The sequence below is a fragment of the Marmota flaviventris genome, chromosome 6, assembly GCF_047511675.1.
Source record: "Marmota flaviventris isolate mMarFla1 chromosome 6, mMarFla1.hap1, whole genome shotgun sequence".
In the NCBI taxonomy this organism is placed as follows: domain Eukaryota; kingdom Metazoa; phylum Chordata; class Mammalia; order Rodentia; family Sciuridae; genus Marmota; species Marmota flaviventris.
The window spans coordinates 71,112,357-71,133,876 of record NC_092503.1 but is presented as its reverse complement, the minus strand read 5'-3'; the positions used below and the strand labels follow the sequence as shown (position 1 = coordinate 71,133,876).

General features: G+C 33.0%; 1 protein-coding gene across 3 annotated transcripts in view; it reads right to left on the bottom strand.

Annotated features, from left to right (window-relative positions):
• The window catches only part of Map3k7 (mitogen-activated protein kinase kinase kinase 7), a 63,335-nt gene that overhangs the window by 10,126 nt on the left and 31,689 nt on the right, over window positions 1–21,520 (bottom strand). For 2 of the 3 annotated variants that reach the window (XR_011707715.1, XM_027928282.3), the window contains exons 10-13: window positions 20,842–20,972; window positions 19,845–19,974; window positions 17,190–17,270; window positions 10,802–10,866 (exon numbers count right to left, since the gene is read on the bottom strand). Coding sequence is in view for 2 of the 3 variants with exons in the window: in XM_027928282.3 (XP_027784083.1) it covers window positions 10,802–10,866; window positions 17,190–17,270; window positions 19,845–19,974; window positions 20,842–20,972 (407 nt within the window). In the remaining variant the exon portion in view is untranslated. The remainder of the gene's footprint in view (window positions 1–10,801; window positions 10,867–17,189; window positions 17,271–19,844; window positions 19,975–20,841; window positions 20,973–21,520) is intronic. The other variant, XM_027928283.3, reaches the window with a different exon arrangement.

The window sequence follows — 21,520 nt, the reverse complement described above, 5'->3', positions numbered from 1 at the left end:
TAGTGACAGAAAAAACAAAATGTGATTTTTCATTAAAAAAACAATGTCAAAGCTAGGTGCACTGGCACATGGCTATAATCCCAAGCAGGAGTGTGCAAGTTTCAGGCCCACCTGGGCAACTTGGTAGGATCTTGTCTCAATAAATAAATAAAATTAACAAAGGACTGGAGATGTACTTTAGTGGTAAGAGCACCCCTGGTTCCATCCCCAGTACTGAAAAACAAAAAAATAAAATAAACAATCAAAAAAAGAGCAGCAAGAGACTATTTCCTTTAAAAGGCAAAAAACAGACCTCCATGGGTAGAGGTCCTAAAACACTCTTGAGAAAATAAACTAGGGGCTGAGGATGTAACTTAGTGGTAGAGGGCTTGCCTAGTAGAGTTCGATCCTAATCACTGCCCTCACCAAATCAAACAAAAACCCCTAAAGACATTATATATACATATGTGTGTATGTGTGTGTGTGTGTGTATAAATTTACATGTACTCATGCATACATATTACCCCTTTGAAACCAATGAGCTTCAAGAATGTAAGAGAAACACTCAAGACTGAAGCAAGCAAGACCAAGAGAGCAGGAAAGGTAAATGGGCCTGAAACTTGGGTATCGTACAACACCAATGGCCTAGAGGTTTTGTGTTGACTGCCTGTTGCACCAGAAAATTAAACCTTAGCCTTTTGTAGGATGGGTGAGCCTGGAGGAACCTGTGTTTAAACCTAAAACTTAGGGCAGGTGTCCTTCTCAGAGAAAGAGTAAACTAGGAAAAGAAAAATCTACTGACAAAATGGTGATAGGAAATCAACCTGTCTCTGTATGGGATGATGTTGGGGAGAGGGGAGAAAAATGTTTCCACAAAAAATTTTCCAGAATCAGTGGAAAATATAACAAATCCCAACCACAACAAATCTCAAGTATAAAAAACAAGAGAAAAGCCATATCCTGAATTTAATCAACATGGGACATATACAGGCAACTTCTAGAAAACAGACAAATAGAAGATAGACAAAACAGCCAGAGAAAAAAGACCGATTCATAGGTTGAACGTTCCTAATCCAAAGACTTGAAATTAGAAGTGCTCTGAAACCCAAAACTTTTTGAGTGCTGTCATAATGCCAAGAAGTAGAAAACTCCACATCTGACCTCATGTGACAGGTTACAGTCATAATATGAGTACTAAAAATATTGTATAAAACTACTTTTAGGGGCTGGGGTTGTGGCTCAGTGGAGAAACACTTGCCTAGCATGTGTGAGGCACTGGGTTCAATCCTCAGCACTACTTAAAATGAATAAATAAAAAAAAAGGCACATGTCCATCTAAAACTAAAATGTAAAAACAAAAAGGCACTTTTTGGCTTAAAAAAACTATTTTCAGACTATATGTATAAGGCATATATGAAACATAAAAGAATTTTGTTTGATTTGGGTTTCATCCACAAGATATTTCATTATATATATAAAAATATTCCAAAATCTTAAAAATGTCTTAAATCTGAAACACCATTGATCCCACACATTTATAAGGAATACTTTATCTACAAAATCTCAACAGCAATAAGAGATGCCAGAAAAAAGGTGGAATATCCATAAAGTGAGAATTGAAAACTACCAGTCTAGAACTGTTTAGTCAACAACAACAAAAAAAAAAAATGTGAAGAATGAGGTCAAATAACATTTTCAGATGAACAAAAACTGATGTAACCATCCAGACTCATACCACAGGAATTCCTAAGCACGTACTTAGCAAGAAAAATTTTTCTTGGATGAAAGGGCCACAATGCAAGTAGGAATACTGATAAACAAGGGTATCAGTCCACATACTGAAAATATTAAGTGACCAGAACAGTGACTAATTAATAGAAATACCAAACAAATAAACAATATAGTAATAAATTTATGTACAACAACAGCATAAGCAAGAAGAGAACGGATTTAAAAATCCTCATTCAGGATGAGTAAAAGAGGCAGGAAATGGGAGGAAGGAGGAGGGTTGGGGAGACACTGGGGACAGAAATTAGTCAAAATGTGTTTTTATGTAAGTATAAATATGCCACAATGAAACCCACTGCTCTGTAAACTGAGATGTGCAATTTTTTAAAAAGTAGTAAAATTCAACTCTCAAACCAGAAAGAAAAAGTATGAGATGAAAAATATATTTATTCAATCCAAAAGAAGGTAAGAAATGAGAAAAAAAGAAATAAGAGGAAGCACAAAACTTACCAGTAAAAGTTAACAAGTGTAAATGGGCTAAATTTTACAGTTAAGACATTGAAAAGAAAAAGGGAAACAAAAACCAAATCAGATTATCAGGATTAATTAAATGCAGTTTAACAGAGACATACCTAATTCAGAAAGAGAAAGAGAGAAAGGACAACAGAAAGTTAAAGAATGAAGAAAGATAACCAGAAAAAAAACTACCCAAAATAAAGTACCTGAAAATAATATTAGAATACATTTTAGGGAAAAAATTATTACAAAAAGAGACAAAGTAGTCAGTGGTTCAATTTGGCGTATGACAATTCAAAATTTATATGTTGTACCTATATATCGTTCAGATAAATACAGTAAAAATATATAACCAAACTTCAAGGAGAAAGGGACCCATCTATCATCATAGTGAGAAATTTTAATATTCTTCTATATATGATACATAAAGAGACCAAAACCCCAAATACATACAGAAGAAAACCTGAACTACATAAAAAAAACAAACCTGATCTAAACATACATGACCCTATGCCAGTCAAATGCAGGCATTCTTTTCAACACCTTTGGAATTGGAACATTTGTAAAACTGTTTATATTATAAGCTCCCAAGTTAGAAAAAAGTGATCATATTAAACAAAATGCAATTATCTTTTGTACTGACTTCAAAACTAACTTTAAAAATCCTATATTTATTAATTTAAAAACATTTTTAACTAACTCACTGGTTAAAGAAAACAAAATGAGTACTAGAAAATATTCAAACTAAATTTAAACATAACTTAAAACTTAATGCAGCTAAAAAACATACAGCAAAATTTTTAATTCCATATATTTATATGAAAAAATCCTAGAAGCACTGACAATTTGCAAGGCAGGGATCTAACTTACAAGGTGAGATAGAGTACTGAACTGTAAGCCTCCCTAAAAGAAAAATAGTAAGCTGGGAGTGGTGGTGCATGCCTGTGATCTAGTGACTTGAGAGGTGGACTGCAAGTTCAGGGCTAGTCTCAGCAACATAGCAAGGCCCTAAGGAACTCAGTGAAATCCTGTCTCAAAATAAAGAATAAATAAAGGACTGGGGATGTGGCTCAGCAGTAAAGTGCCTCTGGGTTCAATACTCAGGACTGAAAAAAAAAGTATAAAATATTTTTAAAATAGAACAAATACTGTGCCTAGTCAATTTTTACAAATTTGCAGTGAAATACACAAATCTCCAAAAAATAAACAAGTTACCAAAATGACGATTCATCACAGAAAATACTAAAACCCATAGAATTGTTATAGTAGGTGTCTATCACTGAGCTACATCTCCAGTCCTTATTTTATTTTGAGACAGTATCTTGCTAAATTGCCCAGGTTGGCCTCCATCTTGTGATCCTCCTGCCTTAGCTCTCCTGGGAGCTGGGATGACAGGCATGTGCCACCATGATTGGCTTGAAAAGTTTTATAGTTAAGTTCTATCAAACACTCAAGAAACAGACTTTCCCAGTCTTAAAAAACTTACTATAAGAAATAGAAAAAGAAGAAATATTTTCTGATTCATCCTGTGAAGGCAGTAAAACCTGATCACTAAATAAGGACAGTATAAAAAGAAAAATTACTAGCAAACCTTCTAGTAATACTAGAAAAAGGTGCTTAAAAAAAATCCTTAGGAAATCCATTTTAGATTTTTTTATCTTTGATAATTTGATAATTTCAATACATACACATGTAAGTGCGCGCATGCACACACACACACACACGGACAAGAATATAATTTGTTAGTTATGAAGCCTGACAAGTGAAACTCATGAACCCACAACCAGCTTAAGAAATGGTACTTTAGCACTTCAATAACTTGCTTTCTTTATCTGTAGAGATAGGGCTGGGCTAAGAATGTGATGGCTTATAATGTTCCACACAGTGTCAAAATTCTATGATTTTAAGTCTTGAAAAAGCACAGCGAATTAGATACTAGATAGTAAAAGAAACTTTTAAAATCATTTCAAGGATAAAAATCATAAAACAATTTTGAAGAAAAACTGATAAAATTGGGTACTGTTGAAATTTCTTTAGAAATTCCCCAAAGCTTTTCTATACCATAAGCAATTTTTAACTCCATAATCAGATTGGTCATTCCAAAACCTCAGTTTCATTCATGCCACTCTACATAGGTGTTCTGTATATCACAATCATCGTTCTGTTCCTCCTGATCCTGTAAGGTCCAGCTCAGACCTCTTTCAACATTATGTGGTCATTTTTGTTACTGTTCTGCTTCTCTGTGAACCAAATCAGACCCTATGTTTAAGGATGAAATGCCTAGCACTGTATCAAATGCAAACCATTCACTTACTGGTTGCCATTGGATCAATTCTGATATTCTCAAGCATTTGTGACTCTTGATCAGCAGGTATATATTATCCACCTAGATTCTCTCCCCTCTCACAATTTTTTCTGCCATTATTTTCCTCCCAGCTTTTCATCCTGACTCCAAATTCATTCAAGGGTAAGTGGCCAGCACATGTATGAAACTGAACTACATAAAACTGCTATTTTTGTACCAGAATTTCAAATGGTTCAGTCTAATACTTTGCATACCTGGGTTTAAATCTGGGTATTTTTGGCTGTAGAAACTTGTGTATGTAACTCAACCTCTTTGAGCCTTCCTCATTTATAAAGTGTGGATGAGAAGAAGTTATAGATAAGAAATTGGCTTTGGAGACAAGAAAACCTAGAGTTTGAATTTCTGCTCTGCCAATTATAAGTAGTTCAACTTTAGATAAATTCTGTAATGTCTAAACTCAATGGAATCAAATAAGTTAAAAGTAAATGAAATCAGTATAACATATCATCAAGTTGTAAAAATCAAATAAAATAATGTACACTAAAGATCTTGACACAAAAACAATGCTCATTAAATGTTGGATAAGCTGGTTGTAAAAACAAGATGGGCATAAGAGTAAACTTGTAGCACTTAACAATTCCTTTCCTAGTTTAAACATCAGTTCTTTTATAAAGCATATAAATGACTAAACCCTATTACAAGGACATATTTCCTTCTTTGAATTTTGGTTATGTTTATATATAAAAACTTCCTACATAAATTTGGGCCTGAGATGCTTTATATTACTCTAATTTTTTGAGGGGGGATAAGTGGGAATGAGTATTGGGGAACTCAAAGGCACTCTAGCAGTAAGCTACATCACCAGCTGTTTTCATTTATGGACAGGGTTTCATTTTCTGATTGGCCTTGAACTAGTACTCTTCCTCCCTCAGCTTCCCAAGCTGTTGGGATTATAGGTGTGTGTCACCACTCCAGGCTACTCTCAAAAGTTTTTGATTCTTCAAAAGTACTTTAATTTCTTTACAGAACATATATATTTTTATATTATACTACCTGGGCTTTAGAAAGTAGTTAACTATGTAACATCCACGTAAGTACTCAATGAATAAAATGTCAACATGAGCTTTTGGAATTCACATATAAAATGGATGCTTAAACTTATTTACCTTTGGTATACAAGAAGAATAAACATACACCAAAGTAATGATATGCATATAAATAGTACTTTTTAGATATTGTTACCCTTGATAAATCAAGTATCTTATATTATGAAATTATCACTGAGTCCTTTTAATTTTCTTTGACTGAAAGCAAGCCTTGACTTCAGAAGCATCGACTGCTTTGCTCATAATTATAATTTATATTGTAAATCATTTATTCTTTTTTAATCTCTTGCAGTGTTGGGGACTGAACCCATGGTCTCATCTATACTCTCAGCCCTCTACTGTAAATTGAGTGTAGTGTTTCTTTAAAGTGTTGGCAGACTGGGTTCCAGTCAGTATAATTTTATGCTAAAATTTTAACATTTTTAAAAGGAAAAGTAAATGTGACTGCAACATAGGATAATCAATATTGGTTATGAGTAAACAAGACACAGTACAAGTAAGAATCAGGTCTTCAAAATATAAGAATAGATTTAGTACATGGACAAAAGGGCCATAGAACACTTGTAATATTAAAACAAATAAGGCTATCTGGACCTAATATGAATAGACTCCTGAAATTTAAATCTTTCTCAAGAGAATTCTTTTTTTACTTGTTTCTTTTCACCTTTTCCCAAGCTCTTGGCATTTCAGGTATTTGACACACTTGTTATACTTGTATAGATTTCTATAGCTACAAAACTAAGAAATAAAGCTAATATTCTTAGTTTAAGTTTCAAAACTTTCTTTAAAGCTATAAGAAAAGCCATATGGAGTTAAATTTATATGTATAAATAATCTAAAGTCTTTATATGTCAAGGAATGTATATTTTAATGAATTTCTGGTTAAATTTATGTTATTGCTTGCAACCTACTGTGAAGGTTATGTAGTAGCTTTTTTTTTTTTTTTAATCACTAGAAAAATTCTGATGGCTACATATACTATCAAACTATTAAAACACATTTTGTTCCTCCCTTCAAGACATATACAATTACTTTATTTTATTCTCATATAACCTGAAAAGTTTCAGATATATATATAAACATAATTTATTACAGGATTGGATAGGAAAGTGTTCATGAGTATACAGAAATGCTACAGAGCAATTTAAGGCAGCAAAAAAACACTAAGCCAAATTTAAACTGAAGGGGAAAATTACCATCAGTAGACATGAACCAGAATTGGCATTTGATCAGAATTTTATGTTTATAAAAAGGAATTAAAAGTTATAACACTGAAAAAAGAAAAAAAAAAAAAGCTTGGCTTTTTATTTCTTACCTGAAAGTCTGGAAAAATATTTTCATTAAGGCAAGAACTTATGCCAAATGCTACTATTTAGACTGTCCAGTTCACTAGTTTATCATAATTGCATCAGTTTGAAGTTGTAATTTTCACTGACTGAAGCCTCTCCAAGAGAAATCTCTAATATAGATCTACAATGGATAGAATTCCAAATGGGGCATGTAGGCATTCTCAAGAACAGATAATTTTAGCGAAACACAGAAAGGCTCACACAAATGTATAAAAAATAAATTTGCGCAGTCTTCTGTTCAAACTTATTATCATAACAAATATTACAGTTTAGCCTTGCTCAATGTATGATAGTTAGAACTCATCACTGAAAACTATTTAAATAATGATGATGCAGACTATCAGAAACCAAAACTTTTAACATTTACTAAGATTACTCTAACACAAATTACATCCAGTTTTATATGAAAGATAGAATGATCAAGAGCAGAGTTTTTGGGCCATGAATCAAATTTGCATTAACACCTGGTTATAACAAGTTAACAGCAGCAAGATTGAGACTTAGGTTCTAAGTTTCTCCAATCCTTAGTTTAGCTACCTGAAAATCAAGCAATAAAAAAAAATATCTACTCTATATAGGGTTAAGATTTAGATAATATATACTTATTATAATATATAACTCCAGTTTACAGGTGAAAAGTCATTTTATTGAGATTGATCTTAAGCCTTTTATAAGGGCTTGCCTGGTACAAAGTTAGTGTATAACAAAGGGAAGCTATTATTACTATAGTTTTTTTCATAAGACAATTGATCAGATAAGTTTGATGTGCCCTAAAAGCTCCCTGAGGACTGGGCTTTATTGGTATTGTCAGTGTACCCCAGCCAAAGACGACCAGAACCAATCTGCTGTGTTAAGAGTTGGGTTTAATATTTGTTGCTGTGAAGACGACTTATCATATGGTACCATGGTGTGTGTCAGTCAGTAAGAGGGTTTTACAAAGAAACTTGTATAGAATTTAGCCTTTAGGTGAGTGATTTTGGGGAGGCTCTAAGGAAGTTGAGGTTCACTGTAGAGTGGCTGCTATCAACAGGAGTGCCAATTCTATAAGGAAGGCAGACCAGAATGAAGTAAAATAGTAAAGTAGCACTCATATTAGGTGGAAGAGGGCAATGTTTGGTATTTTGTGGGTGGCATCGAATTATTTTTTGTCTGTGTTTAGACAACATTATAAACTGGGCTTGTTTTGTCTCATTTTACCATGGTCTCAGCATAGCCTTGTTTGATGTTGGGGTCTAGAAGATGATGTCTCATACGTAATAATATAGACAACTGTGAGAGTCGGAACAACTTCTAACAATACTGACACCTCAGTGTCAGATCAGTTCTTGGATATCTAGGGTTTCTTTTGTCTTTCTCAAAGCCTCTAGGAGGGCCATACCCATTGTAAGTGTTTAATAAATGTCCTGAATTAACTGCAAACCATGGTTAAAAGTAAGTTGTACATTGCAAAGAGACAACCTTTAATACATATGCTTACCTTGCTGCCTTTAGTTAAAAAGTATTTTTGCTCACTATTTCTCTCACAACCAATTCTAGTTTACAGGTGAAAAGTGTAAGTCATTTTATTGAGATTGTATCTTAAGTCAAGAGCCAAAGTAATAAACTTTGGTTGGTTCACTTTTTTTAATGACATGTAATGTTAACTTTTATCAGTAAATTCTTTCTCTCTGATGATGTACTAGGTAGACAAAATTCTTTTCTTCATGCTGTTTATCAATTTCCATGGCCAGAAAAAAACAAAGCAAAAACTAAAACAGAAAAACCAGCTTATCACTGCTTTACCAGGAAAGAACTATACCTTCAAAGTATTAGGAATCCACATTATGAATACTTTTGTCCTTCAAATAATGAGTATTTACCAGTAATTTTTAAAAGTTCAATTTAGTGGTCATTTATCACATACTTTTCAGGGGAAAATGTTTTCATCATATATTAGGGTTACTGTTTGTCAGTTTATTCCAAAAGGGACATTAGGCATTTTAAGGTTATAATGTTTAAGTAATTTTGAAAGAGTGGATCAGTTTTAGAAACTGGCTGTATAATGGTTGCACACCAACTGTTTTAGAACAGAAGTATAAAACTTTCATATAAAACTTTCCCTTACCCAAATCTTTTAGAATAGTCTATGACAAATCAAGCAAATGACTGTCCCACAATCAGTCTGCCTTAGTTCCTGAAAGCATCATTATAAATTAAAGAGTTAATAACCACGATTACAAGTTATATAGAACTTATGACAAAATGAGTAAGACTTGGTGTAAAGAGAACAGTCCTGAATTAAAGCAATGCCCTTTCTCCAGAGTCCACAGAAAAGCATGCACACTAGCAGCCACTGCTTGTGTCTCTTAGAGCAGGCTTCTCATTCCTAGTCAAAGGGAGAGCACTTGGCTAGAGGTTCTCATAACTGGAATATCAATAGCAATAGTAAACAGAGCTTAAAAGGCTGAGCTCATCAAGCTTCTCCAGAATCAAAGCAAGTACCAGATGTCAAACTATCTGTTACTAAAGCTTTTAAGTATTTAAGGGAAAGAAAAAGGGAAAATTTTAGTCAAAAGTTCCAGGGCCTCACAAAAAAAAATTTACCAAAAAATTTACTGTTGAATAAGAGGAATAAAGATCTAGAGTTACTAATATCATAAAACATACAGTAAATGTGTCTGTATATTTTAAGAACATATGTGTACATGTGCATGTAATCAATGAGTTGTATAATAAAAATATTTCTAGATAAATGAGAATCAAAGATACTTATTAAATATCTCAAATTATTTTTTGTTAAGTTAGTTAAGATGATGGTAATACAGGGCTTTCAAATTTTATTAATGAATACAAAGAATCTCTAACATTTATAGTCTTTTATAAAAATGAAATAAAATAACTTTTCAGGATGTAAAATACTAATACAAATTATCACAAATTAAATCACATTCTTTATAATATAGAATGCTAAAATTTTACATGAATACGGATCATGTGATAGTTTTATTACTTCACATGCATGCTGTACTTACAAAATTTATTTCAGTATAAATGAAAACAAAACAACAACAACACATCTCATAATCAGTTCTCAATCATTTTAGAGAATGTTATATAAATTATATATGTTAGGTACATTAACCTGAATAACAAAAAAACTAATGATTGATCTACTTTTATATATACCTGGTTGGTTAAGACACTATATTAGTCAGTAATGGTTTAATAATAGCACTTTCTGGACTATCTACAAAAAAGAAGTGATAACAACATTATGGGTGGTTAGAAGAACATCTAGAAATATAAATAAAAACCTTGACAACTGGAATAAATGCCTTTCTGGAGTGTATCCAACTGCTTGCTAAATATTTGTCTTAAGGATATTTCACAAAAATACAAGTGCAGTGGATATGCTACATTAAAACACATGCCAATGTCCTGTGTGGCCCCAGAAGAAAGGCATCTTATTGGGGAACTACTTACTCCTCTCATTGATAAAAAGGAGGTAACACTGGTGATTCACTTTAGAGTATTATGATAATGACAAATTATTAATTATACAACTGAATATTTCTTTATTAAAATGTATATAAAAATCATATACATAGAGAAACAATTTACTTTCTCATTCAGTTTAAACTTACTTTAGAAAGTTATCCTTCCAGTTAAATTAACAACAGAATCTATGCTTTTTGAATATTTAAGTTCATTGTCAATGAACTTCTGAACCACAATTTTGGGTCAATTCACAAAACCACTTTTGAAGAGTATATTATAGTTAATGCTTGATTTCTGCCTATCATTTTTCAAAGACAAAGAATTTGAATGTTAAGTCTTACCTGACCAGGCTCTGTTCCAGTAACAGTCAAGTCTTGGATGGATCTACGTCTTGGTTGCCCGTTACCTTTTAAAAAATAAAAAAAAGTAAAATAATGGAAGCTATTCAAATAGGTTAATAAGGGTATAACTGCTATAGCAGGATGTTTCCATCTGTTGCTCCTTGGATCTAAACAAAATGTTTATGGGAAAAAAGAAAAGTGAGTTTATTGTGTGTGAGAGAGAAAGGAGGGAGAGAGGGAGATAGATGGATATGTAAGGAAAGGAAGAGAAACAGCTGCAATGTTTTAACTCAAAAGTTGCTGGCTTACAACAGAATATGTCCTAATACAATAACCACTCCGACCACATGAATAGCTGATGAACTCTCTTCCACCATCTTTTGTCAAGTGTTTAAATAGATGAATGCCGGGGGGCTGGAGCTGATGACGGCATCTATTTCAAGGTCCTTACGTTACAGTTTTTTACAGCAAGACAGCTAGCATGTTGTAAGACACAACACAACTGACTTTAATGGGCAGCAGTACCTTGTTTCAGGGCCTAAATGGATGCTTAGGCTTAAATTTATTATACCGAGTCACACTTAATCCTATCAATGTTTGTCAGAATCCAGTAATTTGTTATTTGTGAATATCAACTCAATTTCCTCCTGGAGATAAATTTACTTCTTATTTCACTCTCAAATATATATTGTTGAAATGTGCTGCAATATATGTGTATATATATATATCTCCTGCTTTATTTAATAAAAATAAAAAAGAATGCTACAAATTTAAGTCTTTAGCAAAATGGAATGAATTGAGCAATAGTGTCACTCAGCACTTTTATTTGGGAACAGGGTTGTTTATACAGTATCTTCTAAGATGAGAGATCAGCTGTCTAAAAGGAAACACCAAAATACCATGCATAACAGCTGACACAATACTCAAAATTCTTTTGACTCTGACAGCTATATTATGTAATTTTTCAACTAGTGGGCAGTACTCATAACATGCAGTCTAATAGCTGTGGCCCAATTAGCAAAAAATTCATTTTTTAAATTTCATATTTTTATGATTCTGAGTTTAAAAAATCCTCTTAAACTAATCAACATAATTTGACAGCTTAAGCCATGTGACCTCATTATTGTTTTGCATATAAATCAAACGGACCTTACGATGGAATAAGAATGTTTAATGCAATAATATGTGTAGTGAATATAAAAATTCAAATTTATAGCAACTTCTGAAAGTCTAAATCATTTCTTTCTTACATCTTAGACTTCTTTGCATAATATGAATTCAAATTTACTTCAAATTTCAATTTATTCACAGAAGTCCCAACTTTCCAGTACAAATTAAAACGAACTGTGTATTTATTGAACCAGGCATACCAAGATATTTTTATGAATACTTTTAACTATCCCTGTTTCCAAGGACAAGAAGGAGTCCCATCATGATGACTAATAAGCAATTTTAGGCACATTTCATTCAACACACTCATTCTAAAATTAGCAATAGATGAGACAAGCTTGTAAAAGTGTCTGGAATTCTCTTTTCAGATCAGCAACATTTGTGAATCTGAGGAACCATCCTGCACATGTGTCTATAAACTATTACATCACCATCACTGCAATAACAACAAAAATGAACTGGAGTCTATGTGGGGGGTAGGAGGAAAAGGAGTAAAAACTTAAGGAAACAGGGTAAAGAAGAGCAGACAGTAACAAATACCATTAAATGAGAAATCCTCCAAGCTACAGCATGAGTTAAAGCAAGCAATATCAGACGATGCATTTTAATTAGCATAAGCATGGCAGAAACCACCTGGCAAATAGTTCAGACAAAGCAAAAAAGGATTGCAATCAACAAATACTTGTTGCTCCAATATTAAGTTTAAGTCATAATTTAGAAATATGAATACAAAAATCAATCTCATAGTACTGCAAATGAAAATCACTGCATGTGTTTGCAGAACATTTGGATTCTGAATATTTTGCAACTGAATGATTCAGAAATGCACTCGTTGTACATTTTTCTATAGTTTTTTGATATGTGCATACCTGTATTACAAATAGTGCAAACAAAAAAAAAAAGTAGAAGAAATGAGCAACATGATATAAACAGACACTCGATTAAGGAATCTAAAACCCACATATGATGGAGTATTTCATTCTGTGATCAATTCTGAAACTTTCTTTACTTATGATAGAGAAAAACCATATACATATTTTAGAACGACTTTTCCTAAGTAAGAGCAACAGAAGGAATACATCATGAGGCCAACTCATGCTACATACCTTTGCCTACTCCCCATCCTCAAATCAAAAGGGAGGCAGCTATAAACAATAAGCAGTTTATAGGTCAGTTGTTTTCATAGTTATGTTTTTAAGTCAAAATCCACCTCTTCGAAGAAGTTTCTCTTTTAAATATAATTGCATTCCTAAGCAAGTCATCCTAGAATTCTTCTGGAGACTGCCAGCTTAAGTCCTAGGCAGACCACTTCTGTAGTTTTTCTTACTGGTTTAAATATGTTCACAGATTTCCATGCCTTTAACTATACTCATTTTTTTTCAAAGTTCCTGATGACCCTCTTCACTTAAAAAACAATATTTGCATGAAGACTTCTCTTAACCAAAATTTGGGGAAATTTAAGGTTCTTAAATTAGAATATTATAAATTATAGGATGTTATTCTGATGTGTAAAATGATTAAAAATTTTATATAGCATCATATATTGCAGTATTAAATTCCTGTTTCATGGTAAACTGAATATGTGATTTAAAATGTATTCTTATTTAAGCTACCACAAATTTCATATTCTTAAACTACTTTTAGCAAGTTCTGCCTCTTCCCTTAGACCTTTCAGGTAGGTTTTTCAGTTTTGTTTTTAAATTTTAAATTTTTAAATTCTCCTATCAAATGAGAGCAATTATTACTTCCTGCTGAATTGTGCCTTCTAATAAACCAGATTATGCTAAATTTTTTTAATATTATAAAAAATAATCTTGGTAGACTACAATATAGTGGATGGACTCCTAAATATTCAATGTAAAATTAACTTCTTTATTAGTCATAATACACAAAAATACTTTAAAAGTATGGTGGGAATAAGTGACAGAAATAGGCATAGATATCTTAGTTCCTCTTGGGCCCCAGCATCCCTAATCAAAAGTTTACATCTGCTAATGACACTACCTTTACAATAATTAATGACACTTATCTGTGCTTGCAGATACCTTGTATGAATATGCCAGATTTAGAAAAACTCAATTCTTTGTATTCAACTGTCTCTTCATATTAGTGCTGCATTATTTAGAAGGATATATTTAATAATTTATCCAGTTAAAAAGAATGTTTACAAACATTAATATCCATTATTTCTTCAACCAAATTTAGTTTTGGAAAGGTTATATTCTCATCTTGGTAAAGCAAGCAAAATAATGTCTAGGTGTGCCTCTGAAGAGTATCTGCCTACCTCTAACCGGGACTCTACAAAGTAAGTCAATCGGTTTGCCAATACCTAAAATATTTGAAACTCCCAGAGAAAAGCAAAAGTATAAAAGCATCAGAAACCTAACTACCCATCCACTCTTCTGTTAAATATGTTTCAGTCTTTTCAAATTCTACTTATTTCACTTTACTACTTTATCTCACTCTCTATTAAAAACAAACAAACCAAGAGTATAGCCTAATGTCCTTACCTGAAATTGAAAAGTAAATACTCATTAAATCTGTTTAGGTTAAGAGATCTAAATCCAACTGAAATCATAATCTAAAATTTCTTTTCATTTCTAAGAATGGTACTGTAAACAATAAATAACAATTAAATTCAGGCTTTTCAGGGAACTAGGCAAAATATTTTATATATTTCAACTGTTATGGTTTGGATGTGAGGTATTCTCCAACACAGACTCAAAAATTTTCACATATTCATTCTTATAATTATAATTTCAGTATTTGGAAAGTTTTACTTTTATGAATCATATTTTAGAATTTAATTTTATAATAGCAATCAAGCTTGTATAAATTATGTGTAACAAATTTAATATTAGAGTGGGAGTGAAGATGCATGTGGTGGGAACATGAGGGCTGGGGTCCTAGCTGCTGTGTAACTCTGGGAAAACCAACATTAGATCTAAGTTCTTTGAAAAATGGCTATAAATTCACCTGCTAACTTCACCGCTAATAAGGCTAAATGAAGGTCAATTAAGATGATGCACTTTAAACTACTTTGTACATTACAAAGAGTATCTAACCAGGGTTTCTCAGTTTCAGCACTGTTAACTTTTCAAACTGGCTAATTCTTTGTTGTGGGACCTGAGTGGTATGTTATAGGATGTTTAGTAAGCATCCCTGGCCTCTATTACTTAAAAGCCAGTAACTCTTGCCAGTTGTCAACTGTTATGGTTTGAATGTGAGGTATTCTCCAAAAGTTCACCTATAAGACAATGCAAGAAGGTTCAGAGGAGAAACAATTGAGTTGTAAGAGTCTTAACCCAATCAGTGATTTAATCCCCTGACAGGGATTAACAGAGTGGTAACTGAAATGGTAGGGTGTGACTGGAGGAGATGGGAATTGGGGTGGGTGTGGCTTTGGATATATGTTTGTATCTGGCGAGTGGATTCTCTGTGCTTCCTGATCACCATGTACCGCTTTCCTCTGCCATACTCTTCTTCCATGTTGTTCCTGTCTCACCTGGAGCCCTGAGGAATTGAGTCAGCTGTCTATGAATTGAGACCTCTGAAACCATGAGCCCTCAAATAAACTCTTCCTCCTCTACAGTTGTGCTGGTAGGGCCATTTGGTCACAGTAGCGAAAAAGCTGACTAAAACATAAGCTATTATTCTTTTCGCTTCCTTCCATCTTCCCTAATCTTGTATAGTAATAGCTGCATTACTAAACATACACACACACAGCTCTTAATGTTTATCCATAAAACCTAATTGATTGTATTGCTGTTTGTCTAAATGTTTTATTTTCTTACACATTTAAGGTAATCACAACTCAGTAGTACGTATGTTTAAATGCTACCCCTTCTTTCACCAGAGTATTATTCCTTCATAAATATATCTTTCAGCATGGAAGTAAAATGATCACAAATACTTTAATTATAAAGCATTCCTGATTCAATGAAAAATTACTATGTAAGACATGAATTAATGCTTTTCTTTGAACAACAAATAGTGATAATGTTGTAAAATAAGAAACTGCTTTAGTAACTAGTGAAAATATAAAATAATTTTATATAGACAAAATGGCCCCAAATTGTATAATTTATATTTTTGTATCCTAGTTCCTAGTTTCTGGACATGATCAATATGGTTTCTTTCTTTATCTAATAAACACCTATCTATTTAAACACTATGTTCAATATGTGAAGAAGTGAGCCAACTATTACTGATATAATTGATAACAACTAACAGAGACTCAGTCTCTATCCTTACAGAGTTTTCAGTTCAGAGGTAAAAATCAATCACTACAACTACAATATAAGCACTTTTGCTGAAAGCACAATCACAGGCAAAGTACAGACTGCTTTCATGCAAATCACATACATAATACTGTAAGGAATACTGTGCAACTCTTTATCAAAATTCAGGGACAGAGGTGAAAGAAAAGCCTATAGTAGAGGGGTAAAGGATAATTTTGATAAAAATTAACATATATATTAGTCAATACTGAAGGTCAATATGCCATTTAAGCTTGAATTAGAAATGGTAATTCATATTTCTCTATGAAATGACTACAAGATATTAAAGTATTTTACCAATCTGACATCAATTAGGTACAAAAAAAGGTAATTTGTAAGGTCTTCCTGATTAAAGAACCAGAACTAGCCTTTGTTTTACTTTTTTTTTTTGGGGGGGGGCAAGATACTCTGCAGAACAGCAAATCTTCCTTTGTTTTACTTTGTTTCTGTTTTCTGTGTTAAGACAAAATGTATTTGGCAACTCTCTTCTCTCAACTTCATATTAATTTGTTGCCAACAAAAAGAGGCTGGAACAGAAAGACTAGAGGTAGCCTCAAAAGTAGTAACTTGAGGAGGAAAGTAACCCAGGACAACAAAAAATTCAAGTTGTTTCCTTTTCTGCTGGGTGCAAAAAAGGTCTGAGTTGAGTTCACATATTCATTTCCCAAATGAGAGGAAGTTGGCAGAATTCTTGGTTGGTATTCTCCATTCTGTGAAAAGATTTACTTTCCCTTTTATTTTATCCTGGCTATATGAGAGGTGGGGGCGTTGCCCATTTCAGTACAATTGTGTAGAGTTTTGAATCTCTCTTCCTAATTACTGCATGCAAGGTATCAATTTTTATGTCCTAAAAATTGGAGCAAGAAGCATTTAAAAAGTACCAGGGATCATTATTCCGGTTCCATAGCTATTAGACCAACTCAGGTGGTCTATGATACCTGATATGACGATCTCAGGGACATCCAGAATGTTGCCAAATGAAGCGGTTTTACGGTGGCCCCGTTTGGGCTTGGAATAGGCTGCAAAAACACATATACACAGTATACATGCAAACAACCACAAATAGTAACACAGAAAATGATTAACTACAAAAACAGAATAATTCTCATATAATTATGTTAATAACATTTCATGCATGTCGGCATGCAGAACTATCTAACTATTCATCCATGCTTAGAAAAGGCATGATTACAGAGCAAACAACTAACAATACAAGAAGTTTCACACACTGGTTTTAATTAGCAAGGGAAAAAAAAGAGACACAGACAAAGCTGCAGGGTAATGAGGAAACTAAATTTCAAATGTGTTCACAGAAATAATCTATCTATGTGAAACCAATGATATGCGATGAGGGCAGGGGAGGGAAGGTAGGAAGGAAAAAGGAGTTAATAAGAAATAAGCTACCATATTTGTTTTAATTACACAAACACAGAAATATAGTTTCAAATTAGGTGTTTTCCTGATGTGCACTATAAAGTAAAATTCAGTAATTAAACAATAAATATAGAATCAAAGTATGCAATGTATATGCTTTCCTAATTATAAATACTTACACATATATCTAATAAACTGAAACTACGATTTCCAAAGTTTAGGATATATTCCTGCTAAACATGAAGGTTGTAAGAAGTTGTAGTATAAACCTTCAAACTAAGACAATTCACTAAAAATTTAAAATTATATAAAATTCAAAGGATGTACAATAGTATTTGTCCTACATTTAGGCAGGGTAGGATAGGGTAATTTTAAAGTACATGGTTATCCTTAACCTAGCGAAATATCATTTCTATGAAGAATAATTATATTCTAATTCTTGACCAGAAAAATAACACCAGCATGAAACTATTATGACAACACTACTTTCTGTTTTAGGGTATAATCAATCCTGGGTGAAATATCTTGACAATCCCTGAACTGAAAAAGGTCCCCCCACCCAAAATGTGGGGGTATGTCTCTGTGGGCAGAGTTCATCAAGCCCATTCCACAATAATACTTTTGACTTATGGCTTCTCAGTGGTTGGTGACCTAAACGCAGCTTGATTGTTTCTACAAAGACTATTAGTTCCCTGCCAATCTCTCTTTTTCCTTCTTTCTTGGCAACAGAGCTCTGACTTTAATTAAGATAGCAATATTCCCAGATAAATGACCCCAGATCCCTTCTTCACTAGAAGCTATGTGTGAGCATCGGACCACTATGTTACTCTGGCCAATGACATCTTTGTGAAAATTGTTGCAGAAAGCTCCTTTAAAAAGGTTGGCTGCCCTTTCATCCTTCCCTGATTCTTCCTTCCTGCTGTCTGGAATGTAGAAGTGATGACTGAAATTATAATAACCATTTTGGACCATAAGGTAACCTTGAGAACAGAAGCTATATAACAGACTAATAAAGGAGAGAGAAAGGAAGACCAGCTTCCTGATAATCATGGAGACTACCTCTAAACTTGTTTATGTATGAAAAACAAGGCTTATGTATTATGGGCACTATTATTTTGGATACTCTGTTGTGTATCTAATGGAGTCTAGTACTAACTGAATCAGTTATCATGATGAATTGAAGACAAGTATATAGTAAGATGGTTCATCTGGACTACTTCTTTCTGAAAAGAGCTTTACATACAATGAGAATATTCTATTCAGAAAAAAAAAAAAAATGGAAAGACCTAAAAAAATAAAACCTAGTTAGCTAAGTTAAAAAATATATATGTAAAAATACATGGAAAACACACAGTTATATATATTCTAAGTTAAAAGACTAGAGGTAACTACACAAAAATATAGTGTTTATTTCTTAATAGGATAATTACATAGGTTTTTGTTTACATTTTCACATTCTCCACAAAAAAATGTGTTTACTTTTTGTAATCAGCTCCCCTCTACCATGGGAAAAATCAGGAGAAAAAAAAAAAACAAAACCAAAAAATCCCAAATTAAATAAGTATTAGTAAAATGAAACCTGGTTAGAAAAGAAAGTTGTCAGTTTACTTGGGTAATAAAATACATAATTGGTTTGGGCTGACTAGTTCTTCTGTGGTTAATAATTTTAATAACTGACAAAATGGAATTTAAATGCTAGTTTTTCAAGATCTAATACAATTATTACTCTCTTTTTATTTTATGATTAAATGAATTAACCACAACCAACTTAGCTATTTTTCCCACTAGAAGGAAGGAGAAGCACATAGTAAAGTTGAATCATAGCCAGATCCGGAATATACTTTTTAACTAACTTCAAAACAAATATTTGCTATTATCTAAGTTCAACACAAATATCTAGTAAAATCACTCAAAATCCCTATAAACATTCTGGAGTTGGCTATATTTCAATTTATCACTTAAGACTTTTAGCTCATGTTTGAACAGAAAGAATTATCTTTAATAAAATTTGTAATTGGGAAGACAGATTTTATAATCCAAAAAACTTATAAGTCATACTTTCCTCATTTGAAATTTGATATAAATATATAAGTTATTGCTAAAAGCTTAGGGAAAAAAACCAAACAAACTCTGACAACCCCACTAAAACAACTGCAATTACTATGCCAAAAAAGATTATATACATTTCATTCCTCTTTGGACTTGTGGTTCCTTTTTACCTGTGGTGGCAGCGATCCTGGCTTCTATTTCAGACATGTCAGCACTCATCCTCTTGCCCTCGGAGGTTGGGGGCAAACTCTCCACACTGCTCCCACGGGAGGCTCCCAGGCTTAAACGTCCAGATTCACTCTGTTAAAATTATAGGTCATTTTGAATTACTTAAGTTGTTTAGATTTAGAAATCTTGGGCAGCATAGAAGGAGGAAGATTGCCAAGTGGGATTCTTAAGGATCCTCTACTTTTCTGAAGGAGGGAAATTTGAAGAAACAGGGAGCAACAGAAGAAGGAAAAGCAAGCTGAGATACTATCTTTATGAAAGGGCAGTCACTAGAGTTAGGAGTTAAATGCCCATTATTAGTTAAATTAAATGCTGCAAACAAGAACAAAAATTGCTCCTTAAAATAGTTTTAAGTCAACAATGTAATAAACATGAACAGCATGAAGACACATTTAGGACAACTCCTTTAAGTGGATGGTGCAGCCTAAATCTGTCCACTATACATTTTTAAGCACCAATCAATAAAGTGAGGGGGTCATCACAGGGATGGAGTTGTTGACTTGGCAGAGACAGCAGTCATCAAAGGAAAACAACTTGTTTGGTAGTAAATGGCAGGAGAAACTCATTATATCTCTCTTCTTAAGCTCATTTGTCTGCTTCAAGAAGAAGAGTCATGCTAGGCATGGTGGCACACATCTGTAATCCCAGCAGTTGGGGAGGCTGAGGCAGGAAGATTGTGAGTTCAAAGCCAGTCTCAGCAAAAGTAAGGTGCTAAGCAACTCAGTGAGACCCTGTCTCTAAATAAAATACAAAACAGGGCTGGGGATGTGGCTCAGTGGCTGAGTGTCCTGAATTCAATCCCTGCTACCCAAACCCCCTCCAATAAAAGAAGAATCTGTATTTATATAATAGAAGATGACAAATAATTAATTTCAGTTAGTTTAATGTTATGACAACTGGCAAGGTTACTATAAGTTTACTTTTAATAATGTAACAAACCTGTTGCTTTGCTTGATTTTTCAATAATTTTGATTCTAAGCGTTTAATAGTATCATTTGTAGTAGGAACTTGCTCCATATTAGTGTCACTTTTATTACTAGTATTTGTAGAAGCAATGTCCATGAATGAGCCTAGGAAAACAGAAACATTATGACCACAGGTTGAGAATACCACAAGTGCTTCATTCAATAGCATGGAACCAAAGTACTTTTCTCGAGTGGCAAGACATGAATAGAAATAACACTTAAGGATAGTACAGAAAAGTGAGTCAAAATGCCTAATAATCTAGTAGTCAATAAGTTAAGGTTTACACTCTAAGTTAGTATAACTAAGGGCCATTAACCGAGATGGAAAAAACAAGAAGATGAGTAAGTTTAAATGAAGTAACAGGAACTCAGTTTCGAAAATGTTAAGTTTGAATTCTTATTAGATATCAAGCAAGTAGCTGGATATATGAATATAAATTTCAAGTATGGAATAAAGAAAAACATCAGTAAGTTGATGATATATAAAGCCCTGGTATTAGAACAGGTTATCAAGGAAATGGACATAACTAAATTGATTAGAGGCCTTGATATGATGACATTTGTAGGTTGAGGAGATAGGAATAAAAAGCAAAGAAAACAGAACAAAATGGCCAGAGACCTAAAATGAAACTCAGGCTAATGTAATGTCTTGG